Raw genomic sequence first — 14,165 nt, 5'->3', positions numbered from 1 at the left:
TACACAAAGCTTTGAAATTTCCTCATTATTTCCAACCATATATAATATCTATATTCTATTAGGCAAAAACTTGTGTGAGACGGTCTCACATGAGACTTACTCATTGTATTATTAAGTATGAGACTCTTAGATTAACTATTTTAGAGGACAAAAAAATGTTTATTCGATAATTACCCTTCTTATCCTACTAAAAATCCTACTCAAGTCACTCCATATTTTATACAGAAAAAAATTTAAACAAAACTTTACTTTTAAATCGAACAACTTTATTCTAAATTGAAAATAATTTCGTGTTAATTTTTTATTATTATTTGATCAAATTAAAAATAATAATAACACATGCAACGCGTATGTATCTTTTACTAGTATGTATTATGTTTTATTGTATAATTTATTACCATTGGTTATTTATTTTATTTCATGACCTAGCTATGATATTTTTATTATTTGGTTTGTGATATTATTTAGTGCATAAATAATTAGGTTATTATGTCTTTTAACTATCATGTTATTTTATAGGAAAAATTACAATTTTAGTCTTATAATTAGGTCTTTTTTGGGTTTTATTATAACTATAAGTTGTCAAAACTTGATTTTTATGCAGTAGCTTGGATTTTTTTTTTCCTGAAATCACTAAATATGTTGAATATGATTTATTTTATATCAATGATCTCCTACGTGACATTTGCGGCGAGAATAAAACATATTTTTCATATATTAAAATTTATCTAAGCAAAAAATATATATATATAGTAAAAACAACCTCCAATATTTCAAAATGAAAGAGAAAAATTATTTTTTCTCTTTATTTTTATTTAGGTAGATTATGATGCATGTAGTATATGTTCTATACTAGTAACATGAATCATGTAGAAGAATATCGACGTAAAATAAACAATATTCGGTGGTTAGTGGTTTCAGGCAAAAAATAGACCAAAACAAAAAATGCAAGTTACTTTATGAAAATCAAACGCAGACAAATTACAAAAAACTAAAACACAAAACATGTCAAACTTACATGACTAATAGTGCACTTTTTCCTATAGACCTAAGAATGATATTTTACAAAACTTTTGAGATGATATTCTCTTTGTAGTTTATTTTCCGACCCACAAGATATTTTGTTTTCGGTAAAATGGCTCTCTTTTATGTATGTATATATATATAATATTACTTATAAATATTGACAGTTGCCAAACTTGCAAGTCGTAAAAGATTCTATCAAATTTTGTTGTCACAACCTAGTCTATTTTAAATATAAAAATTAAAATTCATATATAATTTTTTAAAAGAGTATATATATTCATATAGTCCAAATTTATTAAAGTTTCTCAATCAAGCTGGTGATTTTATCCAATAATCGATGAATGGTATTGTATTTTAATAAAAAATATTAATTATATTTTTTAAAAATATATATAATTTAAATTTTTGCAGTAAAACAATAAAGTTTTCTTGAAATAATTTCCACTAGCTAAAAATTTTGTGGGATCTCAAAATCATGAAGTAACATGGGAGTTGCACATATATAGATTAATTGATTATGACCGAAGCCCACCATCATGGTTTTTGACATATTCAATCGCAGCAAAAGTAACAGTCTCTTTTTGTATATTTTATGAAAAATATTTCTTGAAAAACTTAACACTGTGATTTATCTTATTTCTTTTAAGGGGAAAAAAATAGTTGGAACGAATTTATACGGTAAAAAGTCATATATTGCATAGGAATTTCAAGATTTAGTAGTAGATTACATCAAGTGACACTGCATGTATATGATCTGGTTGGTTGCATCACTGTAAAAGAGTTTCGTTCATATGTAAGACTAGTTTCTGATGAAGACAAAACCAACAACAAAGAACAATAATAGTGGTCTCTTAGTGATATGAGACAACGTCAACAATGAAACATATTTCAATATTCTCTGAATTCATGGACCTAAAAGTCCGATCAATTAACATCCAAATGGGCGATACCCATCGTATCCGTATGACTTTTAATATAGAGTTCTGCACCGAGACTAAAAAGAAATGAAATTATGTTTCTATTAACAACTATATAATTGGTCTAATGTTAAGCGTTTGATCTAATAAATATCATATCGAATATCATGATATATATTTTATCACATAAAATCAAAATTTATTAGGGTATTTGAAAATTAAAACAAAAGAAAGAGATTAATTTAAGTGATATGCTCTCCCTTGATTCTAATCATACAAATGTCTTTCTCTTACTCGGAATATTTATTCATTTACAATCACTATAAATTATGGTCTTTAAATTAAAGAATTATCAAAATTATTTAAATTTTCCATTTTATTTAAATTGTAGAGTGAAAATTTTATCCATGATTATTTAATATTTTATTATTATAGCCACATATTATTAACTGTCCTGGTCGGTGGTAGACACACAATTAAATTACTCACTAAATAAATTTGTCTTGTTACAATGTCTATGGTCCTAATTTTTGACTCACACACACACATATAATTATAAGTACTTATTTTTCTTTGTAACTTTAATTTTATCCTTTTTGTTACTTTTTATATAAATGATTGCATGAACTTTTGTTCTTACATTGTCATTATAATTATTATATTCATTCATACCAATTTCACAATTGGTACTTATTTTATTTATATAATTGTTGAGTTGATTGGTACTTTTATATCGAACGTTTAAAAACAATGAGCTTCCGAAATTTTTAAATGATTTTACAATGTAATTTGAAAAATCAAACAATCCTCTCATTTGTCAATGTTTCTATCATATAATGTCCGGAAATCGATCATATTATATTATATTAATTACAATCAACAATAATATTAAAGATACAACCAATTTTGAAAAATCAAACAATCCTTTCATTTGTCAATGNTACTAAAAAAGTACCCAGGGACTGAACACAAAAAAAAAAAACGACGATTGGAGACTGAAAGCTAATTTCCCGAATGTACTTTGCTGACTTTTTATCAAAGGAATGAATTGTCTTTTCTTTGAAAGCATGCCCCAATTTTGTGGTTTCAAACATTTGGAATTTTTTTAAAAAAAGAAAAAAATTGACTTAGTAAACTTAATTATAGTCAAATTTCTCCTAATTATAAGGATGTGAAGCTGATTAAAAGTGGTGCTATTGAAGTTCTAATGTGAAATCAAAATATCGTGTATCACGTGCTTATAATTAACAATAATTATTAATGACAATAAATTATAAAAAAGATAGCTTTTGGAAGTAATTAAACCACCTAAATTAATTGACTCTTAACCCACCGTCTATGGTCGGAGTAATTATTTTATACTGCTTAATTAAATGCTTAACAACATAGTACAATTATCCACAATAAAAAATTAAGGTGGTGCTTTTATTTTATTGTTTTTACTATATTTTATTTTTTATGATTTGTGACATTTATTCGACTATTTTTACTCCATCATGACCACTAAATGTAATAGACAAAGATGTTTGAAACAAATTGAAAGAGTGGAATATGAGATTTTAAAGTTTTATTTAGTATTATATGTTAAAGACTAATATTTGTACCTAATTCAATTCCAAAAACTAGCTTAAAGAGGGAGACTTGTACAAGCTCATGTATACAACTCTCATTAATTTTATTCAACCGCTGTGGGACAACTAACACACTGACATAACGCTCAAGAATGAACATCTGAAATGTGAAGTTTATATATAACAAAACTATAGACAGAACATGTGGCCTATGTTATTATTTTCATACTATATATCATTTATCATCTCCGTATCATGAATTAAGTAAGTATGTCTCGAACTATTTTATTTATTAATTATTTTTATTGGCGAGTATAAAATTGAATCCCTCATATTTGCGGGCTTAATAAGCTAGTGAATTTGGTCTAGCAAATGCAAGCCCACGATTTCAATCGAAAAGGCCCATCAATTTTGACAATTGGTTTACAAGGAAAACGTTGGGCGCACACGTTGATATTTAAAAAATTGTCAAATTCGAAAGCTTGGAAATTATGACATCTAAAATGGTAAATTAGTGTAATAGAAGTGAAAAAGAAACATGGAACATGGGATGTTTTGCATATGTTGTTCAAAAGTCATCGCATATCATGTTCATTTTATGTTATATAAACTTGGAAATTATTGGATGAAATATAATCAAAGGTTGAATATACAATTTAATAAAAACATTTAAAAATATGCATCGATCTCTGGTACACATTCTTAACATATTGGAAAATGAAAACATTTTTTGATATAGAAAATGATCATCCAATCAATTTTATTAATTCGAGGCTCAAAATTGTTAATCTCTTGAATTGTTTATGCAAAATAATTAATACTGTAATCTATTATACGTCCCAGTCTCGCATGCATGGGACAATAATCAAGTCCCCGGTAAAATGGATTGGAATAAATGGAAGGAACATCATCAAAGAGTCGAGTGTTGGTGCGGAAAATTAAATGAGTAGGTTTTATGTGAGACGAATCCTTTTCATCTATATCTACAGTAAAAGTAATGATTTTGATATAAAAGATATTTTTTCATTGGTCGGGTTGAGGATCCATCTCACAAAATTGACTTTAGAGACAATTTTATATGAGTTTTTGTGAAATGCTACGTACATGTTAAAACAAATTTTCAAACGTAAACAACATTTGTGTATTGATAATTATATGAGTAGGTTTTCTGTGAATATAATCGTTTTGATTTATATCTACAATAAAAGTAATGATTTTGATATAAAAGATATTTTTTCATTGATCAGGTTGAGGATCCATCTCACAAAATTGACCTTAGAGACAATTTCATATGAGTTTTTGTGAAATACTACGTACATGTAAAAACAAATTTTCAAATGTAAAAACATCTTTTATACCGATGACAAATATCTCACTTTTAGACCTCGTCATGGTTTTTAACCTTTACATGCATAATAAACAAATTTCGAGACACATGTTAAAATATCCTTTATTGTTTATACTGAAAACATCCTTATGTTTAAAGGATAAAAATTAAAAGAATTTTCGGACCAAATTCCGATCGGGTTAATTTTAACCATAACAATTTTAAAAGAAATTTCAGACATTTCAATATATGAGTGCGATTCACCTTTATACATATATCACACAAGAAATTTAATCACAACAGTCGAATAGCGACGCACAATTTTTGACCAAGATGGAACGTACAAGGTTCCTGTTACCAAATCTGCCGCCAAAAACAAGAATGACAAACAAGACTAGGCACACAACATAAATTTATTCAAGTTTTTAATCTTCTACTACCATAAAACCGAAAAACGCAATAGCACATTGATTCGTCACTCCTTGATGATTATTGACAATAAGATCCACGTTAACTTGTCACTCGATGATAATTGACTACAAGATCTGTTCTTCAACGACGGCTCTTCTCATCCTTTACACTTTTATCATCCACGTCGTTACTACGGGGAGTGTATTGGCTTGTTGAAGATGGGGAGTAGCCAGGTGCACTAGGAGAATATCCTGCACTTGGGCTGTACAACGAGCCAAGACAAAATTAATCAGGATCAAATGATCGAGACAAATTTCAACTGAAATTTATTGTCAACTTCGTGTGCTCTGCACTCACCTGTACTGTGGAGAGCTAGCACTAAAGTCGGGGCTAGCACCAGAGCTATATGGGCTGAAAAGTAATGGAAAGATAAGATAAAAAAGAAAATAACAGATTACGTGCCTCTAAATGTATTGTAGCCATCCGTACTTGACAATATAAAAACCAAACTAAGCAACGTGTATGTACAGATGACCTTTTCTATCAGCCAAATTCTATCCATTAATCGACATGGTCCAAAAAATTTAGGGCAGTCGGTTACATAATGATAGTTTGCGAAAGGATTAATGTGTTGGTTAGGTTTTCGATGTATTCATAACCATCAAAGTCACAAATCAAGACAACAGCAGCCTGCAGGATCCCGGAAAGAGGGATAAGTTGACATAGCAAACTACTCTATAAACCAGAAAACCAAGAGGACAAAAGAGAACAGCATGTAAATACGAGTACAGTACAGGCATTGAAAGTAAAAATGCATATGAAGTTCTAAACTACACAATGCCGGAAATACTTACCTGCTTGGACTGTAGCTTGGACTAGAAGGAGAATAAGATGGAGATGTTGGGGAATATGATGGTGATGTTGGGCTGCAAAACAAAAATAAAGTAGTGAATTACAGCCTGCAGACCCCTCGTCCAACAAACGACTTTTCTATTGCCCTCCAATCAACACAATCAATCATATATAACAATTCTGCCAAATTTTCAAAGTTTCCGGTACTTAGGAGTCAATAAAAACCTTCACAAAAGACAAATTGTTAGAAAATTTTTTGCCAGAGTACCTATAACTCGGAGAAGAGGGACTGTAGGGACTTGAAGGTGTGATCTTTGGACTTGTAGGTGAATACGCAAGAGACGGGCTGTATCTTGCTGAAGGATTGTAACTCGGAGATGTAGGACTGTAACTTGGAGATGTAGGACTGTAACTAGGGGAGGTGGGACTGTAACCAGGGGAGGTGGGACTGTATGCTGGAGAAGTTGGGCTATACGATGGTGAAGTTGGGCTGTAAGACGGGGACGTGGGGCTGTAGGAAGGTGAGGTCGGGCTGTACGAAGGAGAAGTTGGGCTGTACGAAGGAGACGTTGGGCTGTACGCAGGAGACGTGGGGCTGTATGCAGGAGAGGTTGGGCTGTAGCTGGGAGACGTGGGGCTGTAGCTGGGAGACGTGGGGCTGTAGGTCGGAGATGTGGGGCTGTACGAGGGGCTAGTAGGAGAATATGCAGGGCTTGTTGGGCTATACCCAGGAGAACTAGGACTATAGGTTGGGGAAGTGGGGCTATAGCCAGGGGAGGTGGGGCTGTAGCCAGGGGAGGTGGGGCTGTAGCCAGGGGATGATGGGCTGTAGCCAGGGGATGTAGCAGGAGAAAACGCCATTCCACCAACATAAGGAGAAAACTGAGAATCAGTAATTGGAGATAATCGCAGATTTGGACTCAGTAAATAATTTGGTGACATCATGCCATCGTGATATGGCGTCCCAGTGAGTGGTGAACGGGCAGGCGTCATGCCAAACTCTAGTCCACCATCAATGTAACTAGGTAGAGGGATCTCAATAGCTTGCTTCAGCATCTCTTCATTCAGATACAAGGAACAATCTCCAGTGCCAATTGGGGCAAGTTGTCCTAACATTATATTTTCAGTGACACCCCTAAGGCGATCTGTTTCTGCAAAGACAGCAGCATCCAGTAGAATGTCCACTGTTTCTTCAAACGAGCACCTCATCATGGGGCCAGTATCATTGCGGTTGATCCCATGACGAGTGATAGCCATCAAGTGACCACGGTAGGTCATGGTATCACACAATATAGCCAAATGTCTATAATTCACGTAAGATCCATCAAAAGATATGACAACACGCAGCTCATCTAGCAAAGCTTTTCGAACTGCCTCAATCCCTAGAACTTCAATAACTTCAATCAAGTGATTGCTCGTCGTTCTCTTTGCATCAACATCTTCATGACACATGACAGCCAAAAGATTGACACCCTCAGTATCCAGCATCCACTCATTCTCAGCCTTGAATCCTTCATTCTCATCAAACCTATTCAGCTTACTATTCTTAATGAACACTTTATTGATATCAGGAATTCCTCGAAGAGCCATTTCTGTAAGCATGTTACTTTCAATCTTTTTGAGGAACACATCATCCTCTGCAGATTCATCATTCAGATCACCTTTCGGAGCTTCATCATTCATGATACGAATCCGAAGGATCAGCTTCTCGGCATTGTCATCATTAAATATACAAGTCAGATCATCATCAAATTCAAGATTAATCTTCTCTGCTATGTCAGCCATGCTAAGCTTCTTGTCCACCATCATTTCCCGATTTAATTCTATACGAAGCAACCAAGGAGAGATCTTATCTGGGTCAATCTCCTCATCTGGCATCTCATAATAGGACTTCACAAATTCGACATCTTCCTCTATGACTGTACTCATTGGATCTGGATCATACCATACCTCAGTAGCTTGTGTGACACTTCGCAAAGTAGTGTATTCAAGTGCACACTGGACATTCTTCGCCCTCTCCTTGGTTTTACTCACATCAGACTTCAAGTATACTGAGAGAGAGGGTGTTTTTATTTTTTTAGCAACATTAATGATCTCCCTCAACCTTGGAACACCTAAAGTAACATTCTTGGCACTCACACCAGCATAATGGAAAGTATTAAGAGTCATCTGAGTCGCAGGCTCACCAATAGATTGTGCGGCTACACAACCGATCATTTCCCCAGGTGCTACAAGAGACTGTAAAAAGCGAGATTCAATCTCACCAATAACCCATTCGAAAGCTTCACGTGTAAGTCTGTATTCCTTCAAAACCCTTTTACTTGCCAATGCACTACGTAGTAAAATATTGAAAAACACAGTAGCATTCTTTTGGGCCTCCATACTCAAATAATCATCACCAACAACAACCTTAAGCCTTTCTTGCAACTTATCAACAGCTTCCACAATCTCCATTGGGTGTATATCAGAAGGTCTACGGAAATCAACCTTAAAAGTCTTCTGTGCATTTAAGACAAGCCTTTTAATGTTAACGGGCAAAGGCCAAGAGTTATCACCTGTGGTAGCTATCTCTGTCCCAAGTTGGTATCTATCAACTTCAAGCTTCTGAACCTCAGCGTCAAATACATTGCGGATTTCACGAATTGTTTTAAGATCTTCAACAGATTCTGGCGACATGTAATTAGGATTCCAGTTTGGATTATCAATCTCATATCTGTACATGTCATTGAAATCTGCTTTTTTCAGCTTCAATGACTCCAGGGGTTGAGATTCAATCCAAACAGAATCCATACCATCTTCTCCATAGAGAAACTGAATCACATCCCCTAAAGAATTCCTGACGGTTCCATCATACTTGACCATTATATCCTCCATCGCCTTCACCAATCGCCTTTGAATGTATCCAGTTTCAGAAGTTTTCACTGCAGTGTCTATTAAACCTTCCCTACCACCCATAGCATGGAAGAAAAACTCTTGAGGAGTCAGCCCCCTAAGATATGAGTTCTCCACAAACCCACGACTCTCTGGGCCATAATCATCTTTGGTGAAGTGAGGTAGCGTACGATCTATGAACCCAAAAGGGATTCGTTTGCCTTCAACGTTTTGTTGCCCCACACAAGCAGTCATCTGAGATATGTTGATAAAACTTCCCTTAGATCCAGCTGTAACCATCGCCTTAAGGTTGTTGCTTTCTGACAAGCTTTTCTGGGCACTGCTACCAGCATCATCACGGGCCTTATTTAACACCTGAGACAAGCACAGCAAATCAGGCCTCCTCAAATCATTGAAGGCAAGGTTAACATATTACATACCTGGTTCACTCTGTTTTCAAATGACTCCATCATCGTTCTACCAGGTTCAGCCTCCAACTGTTTTTCTTGAGCAGCTCTAATGAGCTCTTTCACTTCATTCTTTGCATTAGAAATAGTTTCATTAATCTTCTCCATCGTTGAAGCATCGGCAATTGTGTCACCAATTCCAATGCTAAAAGCATTCTGCAAAAGCCAATAATTGACAAGCCACTGTGTGTGGCCCAAAAATTTGCGAGCAGCATCTGGACCCACCTCTTCCCTGTACGTATTTCCTTTAATTAAATAATGTACAAGTGAAAAAAGAACCCTACCGTGCAATAGTTCCTCAATGTTTGTATTCAAATTTAACTTAAGTGATAAACATACAAACATGCAGTCTCTTATGTAAGGAATGAAAACCACGTTAACCACAACTACCAAATCCAATCACAGAATCATTTTACCTATGTCAAGCTCAAAATAGAAAATCATAGCAAGTACAATGGTGAAAAAAGTATAATGTGAATCATCTGGACATGGTCGTAATAAGAGATATACAGCCGTTCATAATTTTAAGTACATTATTTCAAAAGAGACCATACCAAATTACATGTATAAGACTTCCAGTAGATGTCCCGAGTGTCTTCTTACATAGAGTGCCAGAAAGTAACTCCCCTTTCTCTATCCGTACTTGAGTATCCCCAGGAGTTATAAATCCCCTTTCACTTTCTTGATGCCATGATGAATATCTCAGCAAATTTATTTGTTTTGGTATGATTAAATTGAACACTTGCTTCCCAGTCCAGAGAGGCCGAGGTTTCAAAATTGCTGGAGCAGGTACTTTGCCATCAAAATCCTCCCACCACATCAGAATGTTCATGAAAACATCCTACATATAACCAAAGATAAAGTCAGACAAAAGTAGATACATCATACATGTATACCAGCAAATAAGCAGAAAAGAGAGGAGAAAGAGAGGAACTCCTGGATGTCACCTTCTCAATAAATGTATCCCTTTTAGTAATTTTGCGACATCCTAAAAGTGTATCCTGGACTATTCCCATGACAGGCCGATTTGCTTGAGGTGAGACAACGCATTTTGGAACCATCATTAATTCTAGCACTTCAGCTCTGGTTTCAAATGACTGGGGCACATGCATGTTCATTTCATCCCCATCAAAATCAGCATTGTAGGGGGAGGTAACAGATAAATTCAAGCGGAATGTTGAATAAGGCATTATTTTGATTCTATGCCCCATTATAGACATTTTATGGAGACTTGGTTGCCGATTGAACAGGACAAAATCTCCATCGTTTAGGTGCCTCTCCACCTACACCACAGATTAAAGCAACTGGCTCAAAATACAAAACAGTATTCTAGTCCCAATCTAACTCATAGGGAAAATCTCACTTTATAGCCAAGTTCCAGATGTTGATCACTGCTTTTCTTTAAGTACCGGAGATCCAGCCTTTGTCCATCATCCCTAATTATATACTTGGCACCAGTTTTACCAGGTGGAGGATGCGGTCCATACTCTACAAGCTCTTTCAACCTGTTCACAATATCAAATTTCGATTGATAAAATCAGAATTCACAAAGAAGATAACAAATAAAAGAATAGGGTAAGAGAACAACCTCTCAATGTTATATGGGGTAACAGTTTCTGGATATGTGAGATTTAATGCAATACTCCAAGGTACGCCCAGTTCATCAATATTGATGGTTGGATCAGGTGTAATCACAGTACGAGCCGAAAAATCTACCCTCTTTCCCATCAAATTACCCCGTATTCGACCTTCTTTTGCTTTAAGTCGGCTACATATTGATTTAATCGGCCTGCCAGATCTTTGGGTAGCCTGATGACGCCAACATACTATCAGGTTAGATAAGTGGTGTCATCAACAACATATAGTGTTAATCAGTGAAGCTATAAGAGCAGATAACGTACCCGGGGCTGTCCCGGTAATTCATTGTCAAAATATGTAGCTATATGAAACTGCAACAATTGCGCAAACTCAGAGATTATGTGCGCCGGGGCCCCATTTCGCTCCTGTCTCTTCAAGTTTTCATTGTGCCGAATGATCATTGCCAGTTGATGAGTTAAATCATCCTGCATAAAGAGATTCAAGAGTCAAGTCACCCACAACGAAAAGCAACTGCCTATGGAGTGGCACTGTAACTTTTCAATTATAAGAGGACAGACCCTGACATACTGATTAAACCTACAGAAAAATACCAAAAATAAATTAATGCCCGTGACATGAAGCTCCTCGTAATTGAAGAGATCAAGAATAAGAGGCTTGCCTCACTCCTAGAAGAAGTATCCATCATCACGGAAGGTCTAACAGGTGGGGGAGGAATTGGAAGAGCTTGAAGAATCATCCAATCAGGGCGAGCATATTTTGGATTCAAGCCCAACAACTGACAGTCTTCATCAGTTATTCTCTTCAGAATGCTAAGAACCTGAAACCAATAACAATGAGTAGCAAACTACTAAAATCATTTTTCACTTGTAATGCATAAAAGAAACCTTCTCTGCAGTAAGAAGTTGTTTCCTTTCAACAGGTTCAGGAAGCTGCTCTTGGTCGTCATTTTTCTTCTTTTGAAGCTTGTACTCAGCCACCATCTTCATGCCATCAATAGAAATTTTTGGCTGCTGAGCACCACATCCACCCCTAGACTTCTTCCCCGGTTCATCAGAATCTTGACCGTGCACATCAATTTCATCACCACCTTCACATTTGGATTTGTTCTTGCATGCATCTAATATCTTCTTTAATCTATTTTTTGGGTTCCTAATTCTCATTGCTTGCTTAAACTTTGGCTCTTCCTATCAAATTCAGAGCACAAATGTTAATATTGTACAGAATGAATTTGTCCATTGAGTTTTTTTCGTTTCCTGTTCGGGAGATTCCTTAATTAAATCAAAAACTACTATAAATTCCCTCGCAGGAAACAAGGATGTTGAAGATGCAAACAGTTGTATGATGAAGCAAGGTGAACTAAAATATAAGTTTTGTGTTTGTGTAAACCAGTATAATTGGCTAAAATTTGTGGATAAAATGTCTCCTCCCTTCGTGGCAATAGACCACATAAGCGTAACTGTAACGTATCCTTTCTAGTGCTTGCACACCCAGTCAAGAATATAGCAGCCTTGCAAACAGAAATTTGAAACACTGTAGAATAATATCAGCTTTCTACCAATAATTCAATTTTAGGATCTCAATAGATGCAAAAGCTGTTGACAACAATTGTCCTCGGAATGAAATATCATAGTATTTAGCAAATAATTATTCAAACATATTAACCATTAAATACTTTACTCTTCGACTCTTCGTTAACTTTCTTAGTGGAATCCAACCTTTTTAATCCTGCTAAATCTTGAAACACACGTAACATATTCACGTGACTATACCATGAACAATTTTTAATAACACACCCCCGGCAACTTGCTGATATTCATATCAATACATACAATACACACTTCGACGTGGGAAACATAATAGTTGTATTAAAGATTTCAGATATATAAGTAGGTTACGCAACCAAATGGGGTACACCAAAGTAAAGCATGTACACCTCCTTCGCGACGACAAGGGTGGGGCAACCTCATTTCCCTAATTCAATAACTACCATCTTGAACTTGGATTATTGAAGTAGTTAATCGCCCTGGTTATGATACTGTTTTTTTAAGACATTCATATCCACAAGGAAAAAAGTTTGAAATGTTTATAAAAATAGAAGCGCCAATAGTCAGTGTATGATGGAGTGGATCAAAATAATGTATAATGCATCTGTCTTTGCAAGCTCGTAATTTCAACATATAATGGGGTCATCAAATATACCTCGTCAGCCAAAATTTTGGAGCAATTAAAGCAAACACAGCGAAGAATGCTGAGAACAGTCTTCATGAACCCAATATGAAACATGGGTTTTGCAAGCTCAAGATGACCAAAATGACCTGGACACTCAGCCATGTTCGCCATACAAGTCTCACACTTCATCTTCCGATCAATGGTCCCCAGACGTGGGTCGCTCAGACCCCCTGGCTTCGGCTTTCCTCTTTCCGTCGTCTCGCTGTGCTCTATGTGCACCACGGACATTTGCCTCTGCAAGAACACAAACCCGCGTAAAGATAACAAAAACCATCACATTCAGTTGAATTAAACAGATACTAATCGGCTGGAACCAAGTTCTTTCGAGGGTATTACGATTTCATCAGGGCTTAGAATGCCGAATTGGACGACACGGACTTTGGAGACCTCCGCCGGAGAGTAGGGGAAGCGCAAGTCCATGGATACAGTGGATCGCGAACTCCAATTCTAGGGTTCCCAATTTGGGTAAGTTAACCGTTTGGCAAACAAAATTGTTCGAAGCTGCTGTCAATTTTTCGATTTCTCTGGGTTCTTTTTTTGTTCCAAATGGTACAGTCCGTCAGATTTTGGAATTCGAGGGATGCACGGAGATGGATCTCCCTCACCACGCCAATCAGGAAACGAAATGAAACCTGTAGGATTCGTGTGGTATTTATAGACGGAGACGCCGCCCTAAGTTTCAATTAGGGGCTGTTTGGCATTCGGCATATATATTCGTATTCAGATAACAATCGATTGGTCATTAATTTTAAAAAGATTTTTTCAAATGGCCTCCATATCCATTGAATGAATAGCTAAATCCATAATCTATAATTCCCTAAGTATTAGTATTAATATAAAAAGTATTATTAAAATAAATTAATACATTATAAATTGAATTAAAAATTAATATCGT

General features: G+C 35.5%; 1 protein-coding gene across 1 annotated transcript; it reads right to left on the bottom strand.

The window, feature by feature from the left end:
* Positions 1 to 5,064: 5,064 nt before the first annotated feature.
* On the bottom strand, positions 5,065 to 13,904 carry LOC140984450 (DNA-directed RNA polymerase II subunit RPB1). Its single transcript, XM_073451870.1, has 14 exons — positions 13,607 to 13,904; positions 13,241 to 13,504; positions 11,926 to 12,225; positions 11,700 to 11,858; positions 11,344 to 11,505; positions 11,031 to 11,251; positions 10,806 to 10,947; positions 10,390 to 10,725; positions 9,997 to 10,283; positions 9,416 to 9,674; positions 6,373 to 9,350; positions 6,107 to 6,178; positions 5,610 to 5,663; positions 5,065 to 5,514 (listed from the first exon to the last, which is right to left on the bottom strand). The coding sequence occupies exons 1-14, from the start codon at positions 13,688 to 13,690 to the stop codon at positions 5,394 to 5,396; spliced, it is 5,439 nt and encodes a 1,812-aa protein (XP_073307971.1). The 5' UTR covers positions 13,691 to 13,904; the 3' UTR covers positions 5,065 to 5,393.
* Between the last annotated feature and the right edge of the window lie 261 nt (positions 13,905 to 14,165).

Source organism: Primulina huaijiensis, chromosome 9 (genome assembly GCF_012295235.1).
Source record: "Primulina huaijiensis isolate GDHJ02 chromosome 9, ASM1229523v2, whole genome shotgun sequence".
Taxonomy (NCBI): Eukaryota; Viridiplantae; Streptophyta; class Magnoliopsida; order Lamiales; family Gesneriaceae; genus Primulina; species Primulina huaijiensis.
The sequence above is the reverse complement of the archived record's forward strand: the minus strand, read 5'-3'. Positions and strand labels throughout refer to the sequence as shown.

Bases quoted from the DNA above. Each gene is read 5' to 3' on its own strand.
- LOC140984450 (XM_073451870.1), bottom strand. From the start codon at position 13,690: ATGGACTTGCGCTTCCCCTACTCTCCGGCGGAGGTCTCCAAAGTCCGT. The intron at 13,505-13,606 runs GTAATACCCTCG...GTGTTCTTGCAG, and splicing joins TTCTAAGCCCTGATGAAATC to AGGCAAATGTCCGTGGTGCA. The intron at 6,179-6,372 runs GTACTCTGGCAA...TTTGTTTTGCAG, and splicing joins CCCTCTTCTCCGAGTTATAG to CCCAACATCACCATCATATT.